At 57.6% G+C, this 23,696-nt stretch overlaps 11 protein-coding genes and 1 pseudogene across 11 annotated transcripts; 8 read left to right on the top strand and 4 right to left on the bottom strand.

Annotated features, from left to right (window-relative positions):
• The first annotated feature begins 108 nt into the window (after nt 1-108).
• ACA1_296060 lies at nt 109-1,606 on the top strand (annotated as a pseudogene).
• Nucleotides 1,607-2,253: 647 nt separating this feature from the next.
• ACA1_296050 (uncharacterized protein) lies at nt 2,254-3,893 on the top strand (the record flags this gene model as incomplete). Its single annotated transcript, XM_004368216.1, has 2 exons — nt 2,254-2,580; nt 2,694-3,893. The coding sequence occupies 2 exons, from the start codon at nt 2,254-2,256 to the stop codon at nt 3,891-3,893; spliced, it is 1,527 nt and encodes a 508-aa protein (XP_004368273.1).
• A 598-nt stretch (nt 3,894-4,491) lies between these two features.
• ACA1_296040 (uncharacterized protein) lies at nt 4,492-4,764 on the top strand (the record flags this gene model as incomplete). The annotated part of the gene is made up of 1 exon (XM_004368215.1): nt 4,492-4,764. One exon carries the CDS (start codon nt 4,492-4,494, stop codon nt 4,762-4,764), a length of 273 nt encoding a protein of 90 aa, XP_004368272.1.
• Nucleotides 4,765-7,085: 2,321 nt separating this feature from the next.
• Nucleotides 7,086-8,274, top strand: ACA1_296030 (archeobacterial metalloproteinaselike 2, putative; the record flags this gene model as incomplete). The annotated part of the gene is given in 6 exon segments (XM_004368214.1): nt 7,086-7,105; nt 7,116-7,242; nt 7,410-7,463; nt 7,727-7,819; nt 7,907-7,950; nt 8,010-8,274. The coding sequence occupies 6 exon segments, from the start codon at nt 7,086-7,088 to the stop codon at nt 8,272-8,274; spliced, it is 603 nt and encodes a 200-aa protein (XP_004368271.1).
• A 498-nt stretch (nt 8,275-8,772) lies between these two features.
• Nucleotides 8,773-10,412, bottom strand: ACA1_296020 (DNA repair protein; the record flags this gene model as incomplete). Its single annotated transcript, XM_004368213.1, has 7 exons — nt 8,773-9,093; nt 9,335-9,546; nt 9,636-9,696; nt 9,774-9,896; nt 9,988-10,083; nt 10,175-10,225; nt 10,302-10,412. 7 exons carry the CDS (start codon nt 10,410-10,412, stop codon nt 8,773-8,775), a joined length of 975 nt encoding a protein of 324 aa, XP_004368270.1.
• Nucleotides 10,413-11,129: 717 nt separating this feature from the next.
• ACA1_296010 (uncharacterized protein) lies at nt 11,130-11,645 on the bottom strand (the record flags this gene model as incomplete). Its single annotated transcript, XM_004368212.1, has 3 exons — nt 11,130-11,219; nt 11,303-11,357; nt 11,455-11,645. The coding sequence occupies 3 exons, from the start codon at nt 11,643-11,645 to the stop codon at nt 11,130-11,132; spliced, it is 336 nt and encodes a 111-aa protein (XP_004368269.1).
• A 383-nt stretch (nt 11,646-12,028) lies between these two features.
• ACA1_296000 (uncharacterized protein) lies at nt 12,029-12,744 on the top strand (the record flags this gene model as incomplete). Its single annotated transcript, XM_004368211.1, has 4 exons — nt 12,029-12,155; nt 12,283-12,434; nt 12,514-12,550; nt 12,647-12,744. 4 exons carry the CDS (start codon nt 12,029-12,031, stop codon nt 12,742-12,744), a joined length of 414 nt encoding a protein of 137 aa, XP_004368268.1.
• A 52-nt stretch (nt 12,745-12,796) lies between these two features.
• ACA1_295990 (phosphatidylserine synthase) lies at nt 12,797-15,104 on the top strand (the record flags this gene model as incomplete). The annotated part of the gene is made up of 12 exons (XM_004368210.1): nt 12,797-12,873; nt 12,987-13,135; nt 13,246-13,320; nt 13,400-13,537; nt 13,669-13,746; nt 13,817-13,955; nt 14,034-14,144; nt 14,229-14,293; nt 14,392-14,492; nt 14,644-14,780; nt 14,857-14,911; nt 14,994-15,104. 12 exons carry the CDS (start codon nt 12,797-12,799, stop codon nt 15,102-15,104), a joined length of 1,236 nt encoding a protein of 411 aa, XP_004368267.1.
• A 175-nt stretch (nt 15,105-15,279) lies between these two features.
• ACA1_295980 (glycosyltransferase, group 2 domain containing protein) lies at nt 15,280-16,677 on the bottom strand (the record flags this gene model as incomplete). The annotated part of the gene is made up of 4 exons (XM_004368209.1): nt 15,280-15,352; nt 15,443-15,585; nt 15,691-16,434; nt 16,525-16,677. The coding sequence occupies 4 exons, from the start codon at nt 16,675-16,677 to the stop codon at nt 15,280-15,282; spliced, it is 1,113 nt and encodes a 370-aa protein (XP_004368266.1).
• A 592-nt stretch (nt 16,678-17,269) lies between these two features.
• Nucleotides 17,270-19,359, top strand: ACA1_295970 (Ser/Thr phosphatase family superfamily protein; the record flags this gene model as incomplete). Its single annotated transcript, XM_004368208.1, has 8 exons — nt 17,270-17,384; nt 17,497-17,604; nt 17,756-17,916; nt 17,978-18,082; nt 18,207-18,296; nt 18,563-18,667; nt 18,754-18,882; nt 18,997-19,359. 8 exons carry the CDS (start codon nt 17,270-17,272, stop codon nt 19,357-19,359), a joined length of 1,176 nt encoding a protein of 391 aa, XP_004368265.1.
• A 139-nt stretch (nt 19,360-19,498) lies between these two features.
• On the bottom strand, nt 19,499-20,322 carry ACA1_295960 (uncharacterized protein; the record flags this gene model as incomplete). Its single annotated transcript, XM_004368207.1, is given in 2 exon segments — nt 19,499-19,508; nt 19,520-20,322. The coding sequence occupies 2 exon segments, from the start codon at nt 20,320-20,322 to the stop codon at nt 19,499-19,501; spliced, it is 813 nt and encodes a 270-aa protein (XP_004368264.1).
• Nucleotides 20,323-22,493: 2,171 nt separating this feature from the next.
• Nucleotides 22,494-23,427, top strand: ACA1_295950 (uncharacterized protein; the record flags this gene model as incomplete). Its single annotated transcript, XM_004368206.1, has 5 exons — nt 22,494-22,517; nt 22,541-22,659; nt 22,720-22,856; nt 22,958-23,172; nt 23,323-23,427. 5 exons carry the CDS (start codon nt 22,494-22,496, stop codon nt 23,425-23,427), a joined length of 600 nt encoding a protein of 199 aa, XP_004368263.1.
• Nucleotides 23,428-23,696: the final 269 nt, after the last annotated feature.

Raw genomic sequence — 23,696 nt, 5'->3', positions numbered from 1 at the left:
CTTTTCTTTCTTTACTTTCTTCTTTTCACGCGCGCAAGCGAGACGCAGTGACGTTGGACTTACGCCGTACATCACACAGACGCCCACGAGCAGGTGCAGACCGAGTTCATGTCGGCGGTGTCGTACATCAACACGCTCAACGAGGAGGAGAAGGAGCGCGTGAGGAGGATCAGGCAGGAGCGCACCGAGCTCGCCCGCGAGGAGAGGCACCGCAACCTCGAGAGCCTTCACAACCTCGAGCTGGTACCTTCCGCCTCTCTCTTCTTCTTCGTTTTGTTGCTCTTCGTTCTTTTCGTGGTTCGCTTCGCTTTCGTTCTTGGCGCTCGGACCTAAACTGACGCTCTTCTCGTCGCGTTGCGTTGCATTGCGCAGACCAAGTACCTGGAGGAGTCGGAGCGGGCGCGCCGCATCATGCAGGACGCGCTGCTGGACTTTGACGAGGAGATCTACCGCGAGGCGGTGCGCCGCCAGACCTGGGTCGAGGAGGAGAAGGAGCGTCGTCGCCGCATCCTGGCCGACGTCAAGCTCGACTTCCACGAGGCCATCCTGTCGGAGATCGACCGCCAGGAGACCCGCGCGCTCGAGGAGGAGGAGCGCAAGCGACGCGTGCGCGAGGGCGACGACGAGATCGACCCCACCACGGCCGCTGCGCATGAGCTGGTGCAGGACCAGTTCATGGGCGTGGTCCATCGCAAGGAGGCCGCCGCGGCCGAGGAGGAGGAGCGCGCTCGCCGCATCAATGCCGAGTTCGACGAGGAGAAGATCCACAGCGAGATCAACCGCAGAGTCACCTGGTACCACCTTCACTACGCCCCACACGCACACGCACGCACACACCGCACACACCGCACACACCACACACGACACCGTTGTGACTGGCGTGTGCGGTGTGGTTGGTAGGATTCTCGAGGAGGAGGAGAGGAGGCGGCGACTGGTTGAGGAGGCGATCCACAAGGTGCAGGACGACGTGATGCGAGAGCTGCATCTGCACGAGGTCATCAACCTCGAGGAGAAGGAGCGACAGCGCCGCATGCGCGCGGAGAAGACTCACTCGGAGGACGCTGTGCACCACTCGGACGCCAAGGAGGAGGTCCAGCAGGAGCTGCTGTCCAAGTTCGACACGCTCAAGGTGGCCCAGCTCGAGGAGGAGGAGCGCGCCCGGCGCGTCGACGAGGAGGCCCACCGCCAGAAGCGCGCGGCCGACAACGCCGCGTTCGACAGCAAGGCCAACCTCATCGTCACCAAGCGCCTCGAAGAGGACGAGCGCCAGAGGAGGATCGCCGAGAACTTGGTACCGCACTCACATCACCGCATAAATACGACACACACGACACACACGACACACACCACACACACGACACACGAGCGATTGCTTACCTGGTGACATTATTGCATGGAACAGGCGGACGAGTTCGACCAGGCGCTGCAGAGCGAGCTGGACAGGAGGAGGGCGTGGATGCTGGAGGAGGAGGAGAAGAGGCGGCGGGTGAAGGAGGGCCCGCACTCGGAAGACGCCGCGCACGCCCGGATCCTCAAGGACGTCGTGCAGCACGTCAACGCCAAGGTGGCTCACCAGGTCAAGGCCAAGACCCAGCCCGACAACTAAACCAACCCTCCGCCAGCCACACAACAAACTCTTGTGCTCAACCAACTGGTGGGCACACAAACCTGTAATTATTTGGTTTTTTTTCAATTTTAAATCGAAATCCCCAATCACAACCCAGTTGCAACACTTAACACTTACTTCATTGCCATTGGAGGAACAAGTTAACTCGCCAACGTACCCAAACCCACCAGAAATTCTCCTGGGCGAAGCCCGCGCAGTGATCCACCACAGCTCTCGTCGCCGAGTGCCCAACATTGCCTGGGCGCCGCATGGCGATCACTTCAGTGGCCCTTTACCAGCGGTGCGTCCACTTCGTCATCGATGGAGGTGAGGTCTTGCAACAGCCGAAGTTTGGGTTGTGTTTTCTTTGGATTGTCGACCTCTTTTGTCCAGGAAGGTCTCGAAGCGGCGGTCCCGCCACATAAAAAGGGCGGCGTCACGCCCCGGCGGCTGCAATAACCCAACAACCGACCCATCACCACTACCACACCAGCCACAAGGCTCAACCGCACACTCCTCTTCCTCCACAGGTACACTAAAGCGTTAGCTTTGCACCAGAGCGTGTGCGGTTTTACTGGACACACTGCGCACACAGTGACTAACGCACACATGGGAACACGACACGACACGCAGACAATACCTCAGACATGTCGAACCTGAACCGCAACAATGTGACCGGCACCGGCGCCAACGTCATTCCCCCGCCCGTGGTGCACAAGACCGGCGTGCCAGTCGTGCCGGTGGCCGCGGCTCCCGTGGTGCCCATGCAGAACCTGTCGCTGGGCGAGAAGGTGGTCCACGAGCCCGAGAGGATCATCGAGCACAAGCCCATCCTCGAGAGGGAGGTCCTCAACGAGCCCATGCTCGAGGTCAAGCGCGAGCACCACATCCAGCCCATCATCCACGAGACCGAGCACCGCGTCCAGCCCATCATCAAGACCGAGGCCACCACCGAGCGACCCATCATCGAACAGGTTCGCCTCAATCCTCTCTGCAACCACCATCTCTCTCTCTCTTGCCAAACGAGTCTCTACTTGCGCGTTCTGGTTGGTCGGAATTGCTAACTTGACGAAATTTCGTCGAACAGGACAGGAATGTTATGATGCCGCCTGTGGTCGAGCGGGCCGCGATGCCGCCGGGCCTGGAGGCCGTCGAGCGCGTCGCGCCCGAGGGGGTCATCCACGCGCCCAAGATCGATCGCGAGATCGTCAACGAGCGGCCAGTCGAGGTGCGCCGCGAGCACCACATCCAGCCCATTGTCCACGAGCGTGAGCACCGCATCCAGCCCATCATCAAGACCGAGGCCACCACCGAGCGGCCCATCATCGAACAGGACAGGAATGTCATGCACGCGCCCATCGTCGAGCGCGCCGCGATGCCGGCGGGCCTGGAGGCCGTCGAGCGCGTCGCGCCCGAGGGCGTCATCCACGCGCCCAGGATCGCCCGCGACGTGGTGGTCGAGCACCCGGTCGAGGTGCGCCACGAGCGCCACATCCAGCCCATCATCCACGAGCGCGAGCACCACATCCAGCCCATCGTCAAGACCGAGGTGACGGCCCAGCAGACCCACCTCAAGACCGACAGGAATGTCATGCTCGAGCCGATCGTCGAGCGCGCGGCGCTGCCTGCCGGGCTCGAGGCCGTGGAGCGGGCCGGACCCGAGGGCGTGATCCACCGGCCCAAGCTCGAGAAGGAGGTCATCGTCGAGCACCCGGTCGAGGTGCGCCACGAGCGCCACATCCAGCCCATCATCCACGAGCGCGAGCACCACATCCAGCCCGTCATCAAGACCGAAGTTACGGCCGAGCAGACCGTCATCGAGCGCGAGAACACCGTCATGCTCCCGCCCATCATCGAGCCCACGGTCATGGTCGGCACCGCCACCCGCGCCGCGCCCGTCATGACCCAGCCGACCGTGGTCGCCACCACCACCCTGCCCCGCACCGCCGGCCTCGACACCGCGCAGCCACTGGCCGCCGCCACCACGGCCACCACCACCCTGCCCCGCACCGCCGTCGGTGGCTTGGACAGCGAGCAGCGCCTGACCTCGGGCGGCGCGGCGCCGATGCTGTCGGGTGAGCGCGAGGTCTACAACCGGGACCTGGGCGCGACAGGCACGACCGCCACTGGCGGCGAGACCCACGTGGGCATCGGCCAGAAGATCAAGGGCGCGATGAAGGAGGTTCAGGGCACCATCACCCGCAACTCGGCCATGAAGGAGGAGGGCAGGAAGCTCATGCACGGCGAGACCACCACCTCCACCACCGGCTCCCGCACCGGCCTTTGAAGCTTGCGACGGCCACCGAAGCCAGCTTGAGCTTTTCTCTCTCGGCGTTTCTCTCCATCTTCTCCCGCGGTGTTCTTATCTCTTCTCCGGCGCACTCTATGCATTGGGCCATTTTTTTTAACTCTGCCTACCTACAAACCACGTTTGTTTCTTTGACATCCACTCTTTGCACCTTCATCGGCTTCTTTCTTGGCCGAGTGTTCGCGCCGACGACTTGGCTTCGCGCTATTGTCACAGTGTGTAAGGGGGGGTACCCGCCCCACGGGCGAAGTGGCCTTCTGGGTGGGTTTGGTTGGCGTGTGGCCTTTCGGTGTGGATCCCAGGTGGCCTATGGCGACAGGGGAAGCCAAGCCACGCGTGCCATAGATGCCGCCGAAAGAGCGAACGAGGAACGCGCTTCATTTTCTTTCATCGGAGCTAAACCAACTGTCTCCGAAGCGTTATTTATCAACTCGAGCACGGCCCAAAGTACACACAAGTAAGTGTGAGTTCTTCCACGCCAACGGACAAACGCGCAACACGAGACCTCCTCTCTGCTATCTCCCTATTCACTCATACATCTCTCATCTAAACTCCTCACGTAAGAGAAGAAGAAGCCATGGCCTCCAAGCGACCATACCGCCTTTACGTGTACAAGAAGAACGAGCAACCGACGGGACAGGGCTGGGAGTGGTGGGGCAAGCACAAGTTCGAGACGGCGACGGAGGCCGACGCGAAGATGGACGTCTTCGATTTCGTCGTCCTCGTGGAGAAACAGAAGCGGGCTAAGGGCGACCCTGGCCGCAAGATCATCCTCGATTGGCGCTGCATGGAGAAGCCCCTCGTCGACCGCTTCCAGTCGGCCGTCGTCTTCAAGTTCAGACGCGAATGAAGCCCCTCTGTCCTCCGCTTGCCATCTTCTACCATCTAACGGTCGCCATTCATTTCCATTACACGCCCAATCAGTGCGATTTGGTGAGTATTGGGGCCAACCATGCGCTACCCTAACTTCATCATCATCTACATGTCCAAACCTTTTCAGATCTCACTACGATCTTTGTAAATTTACAATACAACCAATCATCCACAGCCCACAGAATAATGATGGTTGCTAAGGGAGCAGTAACAATAAACCAACACAACCCATATTATCACTGTGCTACAACCAATATATCACCACTCCTCACCCTCCCATATGCCAAACACTATGTTCCTGGAGATGGTAGATGAAGGATAGAATCTGCAAAGATGATGTGGAAAGATACTTTATAGTTAAGCAGGAAAGGGCTGCATGAACACAAGGAACCACAGGTGGAAGGGAGTAAATGAATGAATGAAGTAATAACAAAAAGAGAGAAAGATAGGCAGTGCATGCAGTTCTAGTGCAGAAGGGAAAAAGCTAGATGAGCCCGCGGGGACTTGAACCCCGAATCTCTTGATCCGAAGTCAAGCGCCTTTCTATTAGGCCACGGACCCATTCGTGCTCTTTGAAAAACAATCTTGTAATTTTCCCTCTTCCATTTGTGCAGCTCACATCATAAGCACTCTTTCTATGAGGCCATTAACCCATACAGTAAGGATATCTGAGTGCTCAGACATGTACAAGCTGATCAGCTTTGTCCAAAATGTGGGCATCTGATTGAACTGAAATGGTAGACATAGCTTTACATTGCAAGATATTGGAACCAGATGTTTATTCTAAAACATTAGGACCTATGTCACCAACACTTGCCCAGAGCAGCCACCACTGGCACCAACTTGGCCAGTTACTGAGTGCATCTATAATCAGAACATCTTTGTTGGTTTTGTTGTGATGGTCAGCAGGAGGTGAAGGAGCTGTGGAAGATGGCCAACACAAATTGTTTGAAGTGGCCAAATTGGATGTGTTAACTGTGGGGTGGGGCAAAAGTGGATGCATGAAGTTGCAGTGCCGATGAAGTTCTAGTTTCAGGCGATACAGCAAGTTGCAGAAGGGAAAAAGCTGGATGAGCCCGCGGGGACTTGAACCCCGAATCTCTTGATCCGAAGTCAAGCGCCTTTCTATTAGGCCACGAACCCATTCGTGATGAATCGTGGATGCCCGTAGTTTTGCACATAAAACGTTTGTGTTGGCTAAAGTACCATTTTATTTATTTATTTATTTATTTGAACGACAAAGGGCGGCAATGAAAAGGAACAGAAGGGAGAGGGACAGGAGAGCTCCTTCTCCTGGGGATGAAGAGGACAGGTCACCGCCCTCAACGAAAATTACAACTGCTTTGCGTGGTTCGAAGCCGACGGTGGTGGCGGACGTGCGCGTGGCTGCCCTTGGCCCTGACCCGCCTCCCCACCTCTCTGTCCCCGCTGCCGGCGCAGGTACCGTGCCACGCCCCCCCCCTCTAACATTTCTTCTTTTCTTTTTCTTCTAAACAATCCCACGCAGCACTCTTTGCGGACATCCAGGACTGGGCGCGAGAAGAGGACGAAGAGCCGCAGACCTATGCCGACTGGCTCCACATGCAACGCTACGCTCCGTACGCCCCCCCCCCCCGCACCACAAGGGGTGGTGCGCTCACATTTCTCTCCGCGCGCCTGGCTTGGCTTGGCTGGGTCGTGGTGCGTGCTACGCACACAGGGACAGCAAGAGGGACACCATCTACCTGCTGCCGCTCGGCATCAACGAAGCCGCCACGACAACAGAGAGCGATGACGGCGATGACGGAAAGCGAAAGAGAAAGCGGAAAAGAATGAAGAAGGAGGTGGTGGAGGAGGAGGAATACGATCTGCAGTTTGACGAGGTGCACCCGGCGGCGCCCACGATCGCGCAGCTGGCCGAGTTCGTGGCGGCCTTCTTCCACGGGCTCAAGGTCAAGATCATGCGGCCGCTCACCTTCGTCAAGGAGAAAGGTAGCCCCACACCCAACTCGCATGGTGCAAGGCGAAAGCTGGTTGGTTGGTTGGTTCACACTCGAACCGAATCTGGGCTGGGCTGGGCTGGGCTGGGTGGGTGGCAGGTGGTGTGTACATTCTGTCGCCGCCCTACCAGTACCCGATCAAGACCAAGAAGTCCAAGACCTTCGGCAACGAGCGCCTCTACGACATGGACATCCTCAGGCATAATATACCACGATGATGTGCACCGCCGTGCATGCTTTGTGTGTCGTGTCGTGCGTGTCGTGTCGTGTCGTGTGTCGTGTGTCGTGTGTCGTGTGTCGTGCGTGTCGTGTGCACAGTATGAAGATGACAGGAGCGGGGTACCACCAGGGTAATCAAGGAGTTGCTGCCCAAGGACGGGTTCTGCGTGGTGGCCATCACCGCCCGCGACATCTACGAACACCCGCGAGACGACGGAGAGATCGTACTGGGACGGGGCACGGGCGATCGGGTCGGCGTGATCAGGTTCGACCCAGCACCTCCCCTTCTTGTTGTGTGTGTGTGTGTGTGTGTGCGTGCGTGCGTGTGTGTGTGCGTGTGTGTGTGGTGTGTGTGTGTGTGTGTGCTCTGGGGCTGAGGCTGACCTTCTCTCTGTCTCTCTCTCTCTCTCTCCACCGACCCAAGCTTGTACCACCACGGCAAGCCGCAGGGAGGGGCGTCAAACAAAAGAAAGAAGAGGTGCGCCTTACCACCACCCCGCGCCAAAGACGATGACGCGCTCACTCAAGAGTGTTTTCTTTTTCGTGTTTTTGTTTGGTAGTGTGAGTTACAGCGCAGAGGAGAAACGCATGTGGAAGCTGAGGACGTGTAAGACCATGGCCCACGTACGCGCCGACCTCTCTTGTGCACATCAGTTTCTGTGCTCACCCACAACAATAACAACCCCGAACAACGACGACGACGACGACGACGACGACGACGACGACGACGACGACGAATAGGAGATGTGCCACATCTTTGGCATCGACCATTGCGTGTACTACACCTGCCTGATGAATGCCCACGCGTCACCCGATGGCCAAGACCACGCCGAGGTGGGTGCTTAGATTTGATGCCCAATCGGGCCTATTCTCACCTTTCCACTCCCCTTCACTGCTGACCAACCAATGCAACCCACCTAGGCACTGCATCTGTGTCCGATCGACCTACGTAAGCTCAGCCACTGGTACCGCACCTCTCACTCTCACTCGGCCTTGGCGGCCAACTCACCCCGAACCATCTCAGCATCGGGTTCGACGTTGGGGAGCGCTACCGGCAGCTGGCGACGTACTACGACAAGGAAAGGTGGAAGGAGGAGGCCGAGTGGATGGAGCGACGAATCAAGCACCTGCCCACTCCTCCGGCAACGATCGCCACCACTTCTGATACTGTGGCGCTTCCACCGTCCGCACCGAGTGCTCCACCGGCCCGAGGCCAGGAGGCCAAAGAAGAAGACGAAGAAGCGCGCGGCTGCGATATCGCAGACTCAACGTGCCGGGCTGGCCCGTGAGCAAGATTGATGACATCTGTGCTCTCCAACAGGTCGCTTGACAGCGCTCCATCTGCAGGCAATACTCAACAGCCTCCTGATCACATGTCTTTTTCGTCACGTGCACAAAAAGAGGGGCGCGAGATCTCACCGAACACTGTTGTGGAGTTCGGATTGGTCCAAAATATCAAGTTTGTTTTTCATAAAGCACGAATGGGTCCGTGGCCTAATAGAAAGGCGCTTGACTTCGGATCAAGAGATTCGGGGTTCAAGTCCCCGCGGGCTCATCCAGCTTTTTTCCTTCTGCACTAGAGCTTCTTGTATCAACTGAAACTAGAACTTCATGCACTGCCTATCTTCCAGATATTTGCCACTACTTCGAGCTAATGCTGTCTTTTCTCTCTTTTCGTTGCTTCATCCATTTGCTGCTCTTCCTTCCCCTCCTGTTCATCTTGCCTTCTCCCTCTATGGGGCAAGCATTTTTGAGCCAACCAAAGGGGCGCCTGTGTTTGTTTTGGGCTACTGGCACATGTCCAGCAAATCCTCAGCGCTCACCGATCGCCGCTTGGCCGCACGCGCCGCAGCACTACTCAGGGGAGCCTGCTGGGGCTTGCGCGGCGAGCCCGGCTGGCCATCACCGAGCCGCACCTTCTTGGCCACGGGCTTCGCGAACCGGGCCTGCATCTGGTCCACGCCGTCGTCGCCATCGCCATCGTTGTTGCTGCTGTTGGGTCGCTTCCTGCTGCCCACGAGCGGCGAGTGCTGGGCCATCAGCTTCTCCTTGAACGACGTGGATGCCGCTGCGTTCTGCTGTGCTGCGTCTCCCACCCTCGCGCTCTGCTGTGGTCGATGCCTGGCGGGGCATGCAACCACAATGACAACAACAACAACGCAGAAGATGATAACGATGAGCGGGTCAGGCGCGGGGTGCGTGAACAGTGAAGAAGAGCTGTTGTGGGGGGTTCAGAGTGTTCCGCACCGCTTTCGCACCGACGTACGGATGAGGTACTCGCCGTCATCGCCCAACAGCGAGAGCGAAGGAGTAGGTCCTGTCAACGAGAAGGTTCCTGCGCAGACACACCGTGGTGGTCATTGAGGTCAATATAAGAGCATCGTCCAGGAAGGCCTTCTTGCGAAGTGGAGTGCCTTTGTGTGATGTTTCCTCATCCGCGTCGTCCTCTGGTCCGGAAGTCCTGCGCTCTTGAGCGGTGTTGGCGTTGCGTGTTGATCCGGCAGTTGATGGCGGCCACCGCGAGTCCTCCTCGTCGCTCAAGCTGACCACCCCGCTTCGTCCTGTCATCATCACCACCACCACCATCACCATTGCACAACACAGCGCCCGTCAATATTAGACGTTGTTGTGACCAGCTGGTAAGCTGAACGGGGAAAGGCCTTGCCTTGTCGCTTCAGCTCGCGGATCTTCTTTTTCTTTTCGTTGAGGATCTGCACAAACTGTACTCCAGTGGGGTGAGCTGTGCCGTGCCGTGTCGCGTTTGAGCGCAGCTTGCAGTTGTCCGGACCTTGTTGTAGAGGTCCGACTCCATGGCCTTCTTTTCTTCAACCAGCACGTTGAGCTGGGCCAGGGCGCTGTCCCTCTGAGTGAACAGGGCCTCGTTCTGTGTGCGCAGCTCCTTGTTACTCCTCTGTGTGTCGTGCGTAACACAAACACGGGGGCGTGAGTCGAATGGGGCCTGGCCTTCAGGTGTCCCTCATAGGCCTGCGTGAGAGGTATACCTCGAGTACGGTCTGTCGATCAATGAGGCTGTCGAGGCACTGCTGCACCATGCCGCGACCGTCCTTCATTAGCGTGAGCGGCAGCGTGCCTTTGACCTGAGCGCACGTAGTCGAGTCATCATCAATAAATGGCTGCTTCATCATGTAGCGCATGATCTACGTCACCAAATCCTTACATCCTACATACCGAGAAGCCAACTTGTGATGACTCTTGGCCGAGCTTGATGCGCCACGTCAACTACATGAAAGAGAAAGAAGCCAATGAGTTTTTTCCTGATGTACGCGTAGTGGCTGGGCGGGTGGGGCGAGCGTACGTGGAGCTCGCTGGGCGATGGCTGGCTGAGGCGGTAGGAGAAGTGTTTCTTGGTGATGTCCTGCACGGTGAGAGCCCGCTTCGTGAGCTGCATGTACTCGTCGAGCTCCATCTCCGCGGGCTTGAGCGAGTTCTCTATGAACTCCTCCTCCGCTGGAAGGGGTCAACAAGAAGCGAACCACAAGGTCAGGACTTGAGTAGCTGGTGCATCAAAGAGGCGGGGTGCACTTACCTTGTCCATGCCACACCTTACATCCATCTGTAATGTGGATTTGGAACTCGGTGTCCCGCCAACTGCGATTTTGTAGAGGAACCTGAGGCGAAGTACGTGGTGACGTGGGTACTAAGGAAGGGCCAGAGTCTTACCTCGTTCGAAAATAGAAATGTCTGCCACCGAGCACGAAGCGAGTGAGGTGGCAATCTTCCATCTTTCCTGTAAATCAATTGGAGCTCTGCAACTTGAATTCCCAACCAAACGAAGAGCATTGCGGTTTTGGCGGGAACAGCTAGTCGACAGTAATGATCAACATTCCTTCTTCCTGTCCCTAGTGAGGTGGCTGGTGGTCGTGCGCCCATAGACTTGATAGAGCTTGTACAGCTGCTGGGCGTGGGACCAGCCACGCGGCCTTCACAAGCTCGGCAGCAGCTCAGATTTGGTGGGTGGGCGTTGAGTCCACCCATGAGACACGCTGCATCACGGCACACACCATCACCAGAACATGTGGGACACACGCCGATTGATGTGCTTTCGGACTGACCTTCTGAGTCACTGCGCCATCAACACTGTTTAGTAGTGATTGGGTTGTTGTTGAAGAACATCGCCAGGCCACTACTCGAGCTGCGCGAGCTCCTTATCGCTGGGCAGGCGGAGGGGCTGCACCACCACGCGCTTGGTCGACCAGCTCACGTAGGGCTTCAACTGCACTCAGCACAGAGAGCGGGGTAGCGAGTGCTTGAGTGAGCACAAAGCTGAACAGAGGAAAGGAGAGAATGGGAGGGTACAGGGCAGTCGGTGAGATCAGGAATAACGTAGACGGGCACCTTGGCCGGCACTACCCTGTAGCCACCTGGAAGATGGCGAATTGAATAAATGAGCAATCGGATTAATGATTAAAATTCAACGCTCGTCGGCGGCGGCAGCATTGGAGGGGTACGTGCCTTTCTTGGTGTGGAAGCCGAGAGAGCGGCAGCCAACGCCCTTGTACCATCCTCGGGGCGTCATCTTGGGGGTAAGCCGACCCTTGCCTTGGTTTGCGGAGACCTTGCCTCGGGTGAAGCCGGTCGTTCCGACCGTTGTGCGAGCACCCAGCCCGGTCCTTCGCGTCAAGCTTCCGAACACGCCCATCTCTCCTTCAGCAACGAATCTGTCTATCAATTGTTAATTCCCCTGGTCTGGAAAATAATCTTTTCTCTCTCTGCTTCTTGTGCACTCCCAAAAGACACGTGTGAGTCAGCCCCACGTTTCGAGGAAGGACACAAGCGCCACACCCGGAGAAGGTGACACAGCTGCAGATCGTGTTGCATCTTTTCCGAGAGACTTGGTACATCGCCACAACACTCATCGATGCGTTTTTCCTTCATGTTTCTGCGCAACAAAAGATGACGATTTTTCATCTTTTGAAGCTAACTTAAGACGATATATATTTGGCGATATGGCTCAATCGATTGATTTCCTTGTGGCATCAGTGGTCGTTGAATTAATCTCGAGATTGATTGTGTACCCCAGAGATGAAGCGAGAATCGGAAGATGAGCAGGGTGTGCGACGGCGACAGATCCCCATGAGCACCTCCAGCCCTGATGAAACCTCCTACAGCATAGTGGGCAAGGGCCGATCCGTCTCCACGTCCTCACTCGGTACGCTACGCGGGAGATTCTGCAATTCCTATTCAACGAGGAAGAGATTTTTTTTTTTTTTTTTGTAGCGCCTGCTCAGCGCACTCACCATTATGCTGTGCCGCACGACACGCACATGACACAACAGCTGATGGCGATGCGGACAATGGCTTGTTGTCACCACGAAAACTGAAGAACAAGCGCAAGCGCCACCACTCGATGCTCAAGCTTTGGCCGCACGAGCCAGAACCGTTCCTCGAGGAGACCGGCAGCCCTTTCTCCTTCCTCTACAAATCCCACGTTCGTACCCCCCAATCAGTCGCTCGCGCGCTGTCAGACTCACAGCCGCACGCTGCTCACCCCCACCGTGCCTGTACAGACGATCACCGGTCTCGCCATCACCGGACTATTTATTCGTACGCACCACTTCCCTTGTTGCTGTTGTTGTCGGCGTCGCCGCTGATGCTATGCTGCGCTATACGATCTCTTTTACTGACCTCTTATGTATGCAGTCTACCACTCGTTCTTGCGCGCTCCCTCCCCCGATCCCCTGGACGAAATCAAAGTGTACGCTCTCTCGCTGTGCATTCCAGCCATGTCGCGGGACTAACAACGCCAATTTGCGGCTCTTGGCGGTGCTGCTGTGTAGTGGCTTGGCCATCATGACGGTGGTGTTTTTGCTCTACTGCATGATCCAGCTTCGCGACGGTCTGCTTCTACGACCACACCCGGCGGTCTGGTGCGTTTGAGCGACCACTGCATCACCATGTTGTTGTTGTTGTTGTTGTTGTTGTTGTTGTTGTTGTTGTTTGGTACGAGGTCTGACTTATTTGGGCCATCGTACGATCATAGGCGTGTGGTACACGGAGCGGGTCTGTTGTACCTCCTCGCGCTGGTGTTCATCCTGGTCCAGAGCGAAAACAACGCCCGCCAGTTCCTCACCTTCTTCTATCCCGACCTCGGCAAGCCACCAGCCGCAAACGACCTGATCTATGCCTCGGGTAACTTGAATCATTAATCAACCAATCCATCCACCGAAGCTCAACCTCTTCTTCGGCCGTACTCCCGCAGTTTCTAAACCATTTCGGAAACGTTTCGTTCTTCTTTGCAGATTGTCGTATCTACACTCCCGAGCAGGAGAATCATTTCGCGCATGTCACCTCCGCGTGGCACGACATCTTCATCGGTACCCCTCCTACCTCTCGCTGGCATCATCATCAACTCCGGTCGCTGATCTGGCATGCCTCCGACCTCGTCTGCGACAGCGGCGCACGCCTTCGGGTGGTGGGCCAAGATGGTGATGCTGCGCGACTGGCGTCTCTGCTGGATCCTGGGGATCCTGTGGGAGCTCCTCGAGTACTCGTTCCAGCACATCCTCCCCAACTTCCACGAGTGCTGGTGGGGTGCGTGTGCTCCTCTCCTATTTTTTTTTTATTATTATTATTATTTGTTATTGTTCTATTATTTTTTTCTTTTTTAAATGGTAGATAATGGCTTTATTGTGACTAATTGGTTGGTTGTCGTAACTGCGCAGATCACTGGCTCATCGACCTGATGATCTGCAACCTCGCGGGCATGGTGCTCGGGATGGTCACTTGCCGATACCTCGAGTGTACGTTACAGTCCCACCACCGCCAGCACACGTGGATGCGTCTTGTGTGCTGCGTCGCTAAACACAACAGCCTTCGAAACGCCGACACGTCACCATATCAAAATTCTAGTCCGTCGATACGACTGGACGGGTGCGTCGGAGGGCCCGGCAGGCATCAGGACGCATCTCAAGCGCGCGCTGGCCCAGTTCTCGCCCATGCGATGGACCAGGTACGCCGAGCAGACGCTCGGGCAATTTCTTGGCCTCCGGGACTCCCGAGTCACTCATCATCTTCTTCTTCTTCTCAGGTATGAATGGTCCGTGTTTTCTTCGGTCCGTCGGTTCTTCATGGTGGCGATGATGATCGTCATGATGGAGGTCGTCGAGATGAACGGCTTCTTCCTCAAATATGTTTTGTGGTATTTATCCCTCCTCTCTCCTTTTTTCGCGATGGTGTTGCGTTCTGGTCTCGGACTGACTAACGAGTCGCGCCTACTGTGCAGGATTCCGCCGGCCAACCCGCTGAACACGATGCGTCTGCTGCTGTTCTGTCTTCTCTCCATTCCTGGTACGCGCGTGCGCCCACCACCAGCGACTCACTGTTTCGCGTGCGTAAGCAGCCCAATTGCAAAGTCTCATCGCGTGACACGCGTCCCACGTCGGCAGCCCTGCACGAATGGTACGCCTACGTGGTGGCCTTTGAGAAGACGCAGACCCGCCGACTCGGCAAGGACATGTGGCTGGTCATCGCCATCATGGGCGTCGAGGTACGCGCGACCCACCCAACTGAACTCCCCCGGCCCTCTACTCTATCGCGCCGCACGTATTCGGCTCACATACGTGTGTGTGTGTGTTTGCGTGCGTGCGTGTGTGTGCGTGTGTGTGTGGTGCGCACCTTGCTGTTTGGTCGATCGACAGTTTGCCGTGTGCATGAAGTTTGGGTGGCGTTTGTTCATGGTGGTGCCGCCGACGCCGGTCATCTGGGGTTGGACCCTGTCGGCCATCCTCCTGCTCATTTGGGTGGCGCTCCGCTTCGGCATGGCGCCCACACTCCAGTACGCCCCCACTCCCCAAGGCCTCGCCCATCAAACCACCATCCAACCAACCTCCACTCTTCTTCTTCTTCTTCAGGAGCGGCAAGAAGAAGAGTCCTTGGCGAGTGACTGGCATGAACCTGTTGTTCGTGGTACGTGTCTTTCTTTCTTGCACACCTTGACAAAGGTCTGCGTGGCAGCTGACGTGTCTTTTCCTCTCCTGTTTATGTGTAGGTTGCGCTGCTGCCGTTGGTGTGGCTGATCTACACCCAGGACGTGGGCTACGGCGAGGTGGGCCGGGCCATCCTCGCCAACCAGACGGCCCTCCCCCATGTTGGTGCCTGAGACTCGACAGGTTCCCCCAATGAACAACATTTACTGCAATAATAAGAATAAGAATAATAAAATATAACAACTCGAGAGTTCTCTTCATTATTTTGCCTGTATGTCATTGCACGGCGTTGTGGGGCTTGTAGTGTGGTGTGGTGTTCGGGTGGCTTGATGGTTGTTGCCTTAAGGCCTAAGACTGCTCCTCCGGGACCAGCGGGAAGCCCCACTTGCGGGCGATGCGATAGATGACATTCTCCACATACCTGACCAAGGCGTTTAGAACGTCTTGCGCGCACCACACCGCACACGACACACACCACCACCAAACAGGTGTAGGCGGGCATGAGAAGTACCAGTGGAACGACTTGCAGTGGAGCTTCTGCCGCAGCTCGTGTCGGGAGGCCAGACCGGGCAGCCGTCGCAGGCGGTGGTCGCTGAGACCCGAACTCTCCGACAGGTGCTTCATCACGCTGTCTCCGTACGAGTCCATCCACACCTGGTACCACTCTGTCTGTCAGTCATCGCTCTTCGCTCTTTATTTTCGCTCACCGCCCCTTCGCTTTCGTTCTTTCACTCGCACCAGGGGGGAGGGAGCAAGTACCTGGGCGAACCGCGCCTTGTTGCGGGCGACGAAGGTGGTGTCCTCGAAGCGATAGGCGCCGCGGGTGCGGGTGTCGTTGGCCCAGTAGATGTGGCCGATGCGGGTGCACGGAATGACGTAGGCGCCGGTGCCGCACATCCAGGCCTTGGCCGCGATCTCGATGTTTTCCACGCCCCAGATCTCGAGGCCCGGGTCGTACTTGCCCACCTGCTCCCACCACTTGCGCGCCACGCCGAACGCCGCGCCCAGGATCGACGCGGTCTCGATCGGCGCCGCGGTGATGTTGGCCTCGGGCGGGCTGCCGCTCCACTTGAACTCGAGGTCGCGCACGCGCAGGGTCACCAGGTGCAGGCTCGGGTGCATCGACTCCCACTTCTGGGTGCGCGGGTCGATGCCCTCGATCACGGCCGACACTATGCTGTCCGGGTGGTTCTGCAGGTGGAGCAGGAACGGCTCGGCCCAGCGCTCGGTCACCTCCATGTGGCTGTCCAGGAAGACGACGACGTCGCCCGTGGACCGGTCGGCGCCGGTCATGCGCGCGCCGGCCACGCCCAGCCCGCGCTTGTTGTACACGACGCGCACCTTGGAGTAGGTGCGCGACATGTAGCGCCGCACGGGCTGGTCGCGACTGGCGTCGTCGACGATCACGATGTCGCGCAGCAGGTGGCCCGGCGTGTGCTTGAGGATCGAACGCACCGTGTTCTCAAGCAGCGTCGGATCTTCGTCGAGGGCCGTGATCACCACCTACATACATGTATGTGTCGTGTGCGCACACGTGTGGCGTGTCAACAACACGTGTTGTTGATGTTTGGTTGGTGATGTGGTTGGGCGTACGGAGAGCGAAGGCAGGCCGTGTGGGTAGACGATGGCGTCGCAGCCCTGGGGCCGTAGGACGTCTGCAGGCGTGTAGGCCAGGGCGAGGCTTGACATCAGGCCTATGAGGCATAGCGCCACAAGGGCACAGGTGTAGTGATGATGAAACCTCATCCTCTCGTTTGGGTCTGGTTGTGTCTGGTTGTGCTTTGCTTGATCAAGAGTTTGTACGCAAGTGCGAATGTGATGAAAACATGTTGTGGGGCTCGAGCTTTGAGGCTCATGTTGGAGTGGTGGACTGTCTCACACGGGCCAATCGAGGGATAGGGATTACGACACCACTTCCACTCCCTGGCCTTCACGCGAACAACACACCCGCCACGGTTCTCTCGGCGGAGGAGACCAGTCTGGTGACGTGGCATAGCTACCACGCCAGCAGTTCACTCCCATCAACTCCCACGACGCCTAACGCCCACAACAAGGTTGGCTGACCGTAGCCCAGGACACTCGCCAGGCCCAACTTGTTTTTTGGGAATGCTGTCTTTGGATTAGGAAACAGTTTCGTCATTTGCAAAAAAACGAAAATGTGTCGACTAACGTTAGGAAAGAAGAAGGCTTTTTCCTTCGTTCTCGAAGTCGTGGGCGCATTGTCTGAACGTTTTGCTCCGGTGCGTGGGGTCTGGTCTGCCGCGTTGTGCCTCGTACTTTGCAAAGACTGCTTGGGGGCGCCACTACGGCACACTAACCCGGAGTGCGGGCGCAGAGAATGACTTCGCTGCGGTGGGCCTGCCTCGCGGCGGTGTTGCTGTTGGCTCTCGTGTGCGCCACGGCCTCCGCCGGCCAGACGCGGAGGTTCCTCCACATCACCGACATCCACTGGGGTACATCTTTCTTACAACCGTTATTTCGTTTTATTATATTGAGGAACTGTTAATTTTAATAGCTTTTTATTGTAAAATATTAATTATAATTGTTTATATTTCATCTGTGCAGATAAGTTCTACGTGGTGGGCACCAGCGTGACGGACCTGTGCCACTCCCACGGCGGTCGCCGGACCCTCGTGGCCGCAGACGACCAGGCTGGGACCTTCGGCGCTCGCGGTTCGTTTTCTCACATTTTCCTTTTTGGCAATTATTTATCTTCATTTATTTGTGTGAAAAAATAGTAATAAGTAATTACTTGTTTCCTTTTGAGGGTTTATTATCACTGCTTTTTATTTTTATTTTTATTTATTTATTTTTACGGACACAGGGTGCGACTCGCCGTACCCGCTCGTGACCGCGGCCCTGCAGTTCGCTCGCTCCCTGGGACCTCTTGACTTTGTGGTGTGGACCGGCGACAACGCGAGGCACAACCGCGACAAGGCCTTCCTCCCCACCTCCCAGGACGAGATCCTCTACGAGAACACCCAGGTACCGCACACACCGCACACGCACACACGCACACGCACACTCACGCGCTTCGCACACACAGGTGACGCAATGGATGCAGCAGTCGTTCCCGTCGCTGACGCTCGTGCCGTCGATCGGCAACAACGACGTCTACCCGCACGACAGCCTCGGCCCCGGCCCCAACGCGGTACACGATTGTGTCACCCTCCGCTCCACCACCACCAAACAAACAAACAAACAAACAAACAAACAAACAAGCAAACCACAACGCGGTGCTGACGCTGGTGCTGGTGATGGCTGGGTCGGCGCAGATTTTGTCGAACTTGACGGCCAACTGGAGGCAGTGGCTGAGCCCGGCCAGCCAGCAGACCATGAGCCAGGGCGGCTACTTCGCCACCCAGGTGGCTCCCGGACTCCAGAGTAACTTCCCCCCTATCACCCCCATAACCAAACCCTTGCTGACGACACGACACGACACGACACGACACGACACGACCAACGACACGATACGCACCACCGCACACGCGCATGATCGCACGGGTAGTCATTTCGCTCAACACGATCTACTGGGCCAGCGTACGTAACAACCATCAATATCAGTCGCGCGCGTGCCTCGAGGTGGCAGAGGGGCACTCACCCTTTCTTCTTCTCTGTTGGGTGCGTGCAGTTCAACACGGAGACCAAGTCGTGCAGCCACAACAAGTACCCCGGCGCCCAGCAGTTCGCGTGGCTCGACCAGACCCTCAGCGCCATCCGCCAGAGCGGCCAGAAGGTGCGTGCGCGCCTCCCTTCATCGCCGCCACTATCCCGCTCACTTTCATCGCACCTCACACCCGTGCCCTCCAATCCACCTTGCAGGCCTACCTCACGGGCCACGTTCCGCCCCACAAGGACTACTACTTTGACTCGTGCCTGGCGGCCTACGAAACCATCACCGCCAACTACGCCGACATCATCGTCGGCCACCTCTTCGGCCACAAGCACTCGGTACCCACCACACAATTTATTTATTTTATTTTATTTTTTTATTCATTAATTCATTATTGTTCCTTGTTATTTATTTGTATTTTATTTATTTATTTGTATTTTATTTATGTGCAGGATCACTTGTACGTGCTGAAGAACCAGGCGGGTGCCATCCTGGTGGCCCCCTCGGTGCTGCCGCAGTACAACCCGTCGCTGCGCGTGATCGAGTACGACTCGTCGTCGTACGAGATCATGAACGTGATCACCTACTGGGCCAACCTCGACGCCGCCAACGCGCAGGGCAGCCTGACGTTCAAGAAAGAGTACGACATGGTCTCAGCGTACGGCCTCTCGGCGCCGCTCGACACGGCTCAGTGGCTCGACATGAAGCAGAAGACCGACAACGACCCGGCCATGGCCAAGCTCTACGGGTTCTACAAGTACGTGAGCAGCGGCATGACCAAGGCCACCCACATCCCCGGCCACCCCAACTGCTGAGCGCGGAATCGACCACCCGCGGGTGGAAAAATAAAAAACGTTAATAAAGGCTGACAATTTTGGACGCGGGCGAGCAACACTCAACACGCGCCTCTCACGTTCTCTCAATCCCACAGGCGGCGAGGAGGTGCGGAGTGATTTACACTGACCTCCTCGCCACCCGTGACATTGAGAGGGGATGAGGGTCCCGTAGTTGTGTTCTTGTTCTGGGCGATGGATGATCGACGTGGTCGTCTCGAAGGCAGGGCCGCGGTGGTCGCGTGGTCGTCTCGAAGGCTTGATGGTCGCGTGGTCGTCTGGAAGGCTTGATGGTCGCGTGGTCGTCTCGAAGGCTTGATGGTCGCGTGGTCGTCTCGAAGGCTTGATGGTCGCGTGGTCGTCTCGAAGGCTTGATGGTCGCGTGGTCGTCTCGAAGGCTTGATGGTCGCGTGGTCGTCTCGAAGGCTTGATGGTCGCGTGGTCGTCTCGAAGGCTTGATGGTCGCGTGGTCGTCTCGAAGGCTTGATGGTCGCGGTCGCGGCAGAGGGCGTCGAAGGCTTGATGGTCGCGGTCGCGGCAGAGGGCGTCGAAGGCTTGATGGTCGCGGTCGCGGCAGAGGGCGTCGAAGGCTTGATGGTCGCGGTCGCGGCAGAGGGCGTCGAAGGCTTGATGGTCGCGGTCGCGGCAGAGGGCGTCGAAGGCTTGATGGTCGCGGTCGCGGCAGAGGGCGTCGGTCGTGTGGTCGCGGTCGCGGCAGAGGGCGTCGAAGGCTTGATGGTCGCGGTCGCGGCAGAGGGCGTCGAAGGCTTGATGGTCGCGGTCGCGGCAGAGGGCGTCGAAGGCTTGATGGTCGCGGTCGCGGCAGAGGGCGTCGAAGGCTTGATGGTCGCGGTCGCGGCAGAGGGCGTCGAAGGCTTGATGGTCGCGGTCGCGGCAGAGGGCGTCGGTCGTGTGGGTCTTCGGGCGGTTCGAGAGCGTGTTCATTATGGTCATGGGCGGGAGCACAGGGCTGACTCGTCTGGAAGCAGGATAGGGCAAGCGAACGGGGAGAGTAGGGGAGCAGAGGAAGAAAACGCAGGGAGAGGCACGGCAGTCGTCGTCGTCAGGTCAAGTTGGCTGAATGGCGAGTTGGGCGGTGAGCAAGCGCAAGGCGGGCGAGTTAGGTCAATGCAACTGGTGGAGTCGGGGCGGCGGTGCGTAGAGGTCGTTGTGGAGAGGTCGGTGCTGGTGTATCGGGGGGGGGGGCGGAGTTGCGGGCACTGTTCGTAGGCCGGGGTCCACGAGGCAGGCCTGAAGGGGCAGAGCGGGGGGCGCTTGGTTGAATGACTGGGAAAGGAGGTAGGAGAAAGGTCGTCGTAGCGTAGGTAGGGTAGGGTAGGTCCAGGAACTTGGGTGGATACTTCGGGAGGGTCGGAGGCACGTAGGTAGGGATCCACGGGGCAGTCTGAAGGGGAGGAGCAGGGTAGGGGTTGAGTGCAGAATGGCTTTGGCAGCGTCGTCGGTCGGGGGTCCACACGTAGAAGGCGTCGGTCGGGGGTCCACACGTAGAAGGCGTCGGTCGGGGGTCCACACGTAGAAGGCGTCGGTCGGGGGTCCACACGTAGAAGGCGTCGGTCGGGGGTCCACACGTAGAAGGCGTCGGTCGGGGGTCCACACGTAGAAGGCGTCGGTCGGTCGGTCAGAATGAAGCGGGCACGTAAGTCGGTTGGTCGGAATGAAGCGGGGCACGTAGGTCGGTCGGTCGGAATGAAGCGGGGCACGTAGGTCGAGGGTCCACGGGATCTGGAGAACAGGGCAAGGCGGGGCAGGGAACACGAAGCTTGGCGAGAATGTACCGTTGGGGCGTGATGAAGAAGAAGAGAGGTGAAGAAGATGCGGAGGCGGAAGACGGGGTGTAGGGCCGAGAACAGAAAGGCTGTGAAAGGAGGGAGTGATGAATCGGAGCGGAGGAGGAGGGGCGCTGTCGAACTCGGTCGCCACCGGTGTCGAGCGTCGTTACGTACGTGAGGGGGTCTGCTGATTAGCTACGATCATGCGCGCCAGGCGGAATGAGCTCTCGATGGTCTCGGTGCGCGAGTACGATGACTGTGCGAAGTCACGGCACCATCGCTTCCTGCTGCGGGGCAGCTGACCACCGGGGACGATTGGATGGACTCGAGCGCGAGCGAGAATGGAGGCTCGGCTATCCACCACGAAGGAGGATCGACTCAGGAGCACGAGGGACAGGTGCGTGGGATCCGCGCTGGTTGAAAGGCATTCTGCAGAGAAATTTGCTGCATAGTTGCGATCCAGACGCATTCGAGCTTCGGACCCGCGAATCGGATGTGTTGATGGGCGCGAGGATGAAATTAGGAGGGACGGAAAGGGCAGATTCGAGACTAGAGCATCGAAACAGCCATCGAGAGCGCGAATCGCCGAACGGAGGTTAGAGAGGGTGGCATGTTCTCGCGAGTGAGCATCTCGCGTCGCGAGTGGTCCACCGAAGGGGCGAAAGAAGAATGTAGGGAACGGCGTGAGGGGAGGGGTTGTGCGTTGAGACGCGAGGGTGTGAAATCGGTGAATGGTTTACTCGACTAGCAGCACCATGTCGGTGGTGGGTAGTGAACTGTACAGGGTGTGAATCGAAAATGCCTCTTGCCGTTTCGTCACCGCCATTTATACTTAACCATGTCGACACAATATCCCATTCTACGACTTTTCTACAACTCGGCGATTGGCCGAAATTGTTGTTTCTTTTGCTCGGAATTTTCCCGACTTGTGCAATCATGGATAATGAGAAGTGGTGGGATTCGAACTCAGGGCTCGGGAGAAGGCGGCGGATTTCGGGCTGAAACACTACATTGCCTCAAGTGAGACATTCGGCCTGATTCTCCTAGACATTATGTGTTGACATGTCCCCCCTATCGCCAATCTCATCTCCGTGGGCGCCCGCAGACGACCACCATGATCCTCTCTTCTACCCCGTGAGCTCTAACGCCTGCCATTACTCCAACACCACCATCAACACACCAGAACAAGAACACGAACAGACCTCCAGCCGGGGAATGCAGAGCACGTCAGCACAGAAAGACCTCGATCGAGCCACGGGCGGCGCTGTCGGCCACCAAGATGGTGACGATGGAGGGCTCGGCGGCGAGCGAGCGCCGTCGCCGACCATGGAGAAGCGGTCGCCGTCGGGCGTGTTCGCCTTGGGCTGGAAGAGGAGCCCATCATCGAGCGCGACACCGGGTTCAAGCGGCGGCTCAAGCGGCTCCTCGGCATCTTCGTCTTTCGACAGAGCTACCTCGACCTCGCCAACGTTCACATCGACGCCGCCGAAAGGTACGATGACGCTGCCAGCCTGGGTTACGAGAAATTGAGAACTGACGACGTGTGGTGCAGGAGGGCGCGGTTGGTGGGCGAATGGCAGAACTACGGCGTGCTGATGGCCCTCATCGCCGGCTTCGCCGTCCAGATCTATATGGACCCGCCGCAGACCAAGGTCGACGGCAACGCCACCTGGATGCCCACGCTCTTCGGTACGCACACCGCACACGCACACCGCATACGCACACCGCACACCGCACACGCACTGCCGCACACAGGAGCAAGATGCGCTGACCTCCAGTGATCGTTATAGGTATCTTCATCGTGGTGGCGTTGGCGTCCAACTTCTTCGGCATCCTGCTGACGCTCTCGTTCTACCGGGCGCTGAACGCGATCCCCGATCGGAAGAACAAGAAGTTCATCCGCTCGCTCTCCTTCGTGCTCGGCATCCCCACGATCTTCCTCATGCTGGGCGTCATCTCCTTCTGCGCGGCCATGGTCGTTGCCGCTCGACTCCTCTATGACGACGTAAGCAATTACCACTTCCACTTGCGCGTGTCGTGCGCGTCACCACTCGCGTGCCATGCGCGTGCCGTGCGGTGCGCGACAACATGTTGTGTGTCGTGCGTTTGTGGGTGTGTGGTGTTTGTGCCGTCGCTAACGCTGGGGGGGGGAAAGGCCATCTTCATCTTCATCTGTGTGCTCACGGGGTGCATCTGCCTGGTGTGGCTGCTCATACACCTCTACACGCCACTCGTCCTGCGTGCCCTCCGCTCCGCCTGATACCTGTACAGAAGTGGATTTCTACAATGAAAATATATTTATTTTCTATTTCTTTATTCTTTATTATTTGTTCTTTATTACGTCGAGTTATGGAAATCATTTTCATTATTTATTTTCATTTATTATTAGTTGGCCTTCTTGTCGAGCCCGTGCTCTGTGGTTGTGGTGTGTGCCCTTTTCTTGGAAGCCGCGGTACCAGAGACTCGAGCACCAGCCTTGCGCACCAGTAACGGCCGCGAACCAGACTTTAGGAGATCACTGGAGATGCG

Source organism: Acanthamoeba castellanii (assembly GCF_000313135.1).
Source record: "Acanthamoeba castellanii str. Neff unplaced genomic scaffold scf7180000084777, whole genome shotgun sequence".
Lineage (NCBI taxonomy): Eukaryota > Discosea > Longamoebia > Acanthamoebidae > Acanthamoeba > Acanthamoeba castellanii.
Note: the sequence above shows the minus strand (reverse complement) of the source record. Positions and strands in the feature narration are given on the sequence as shown.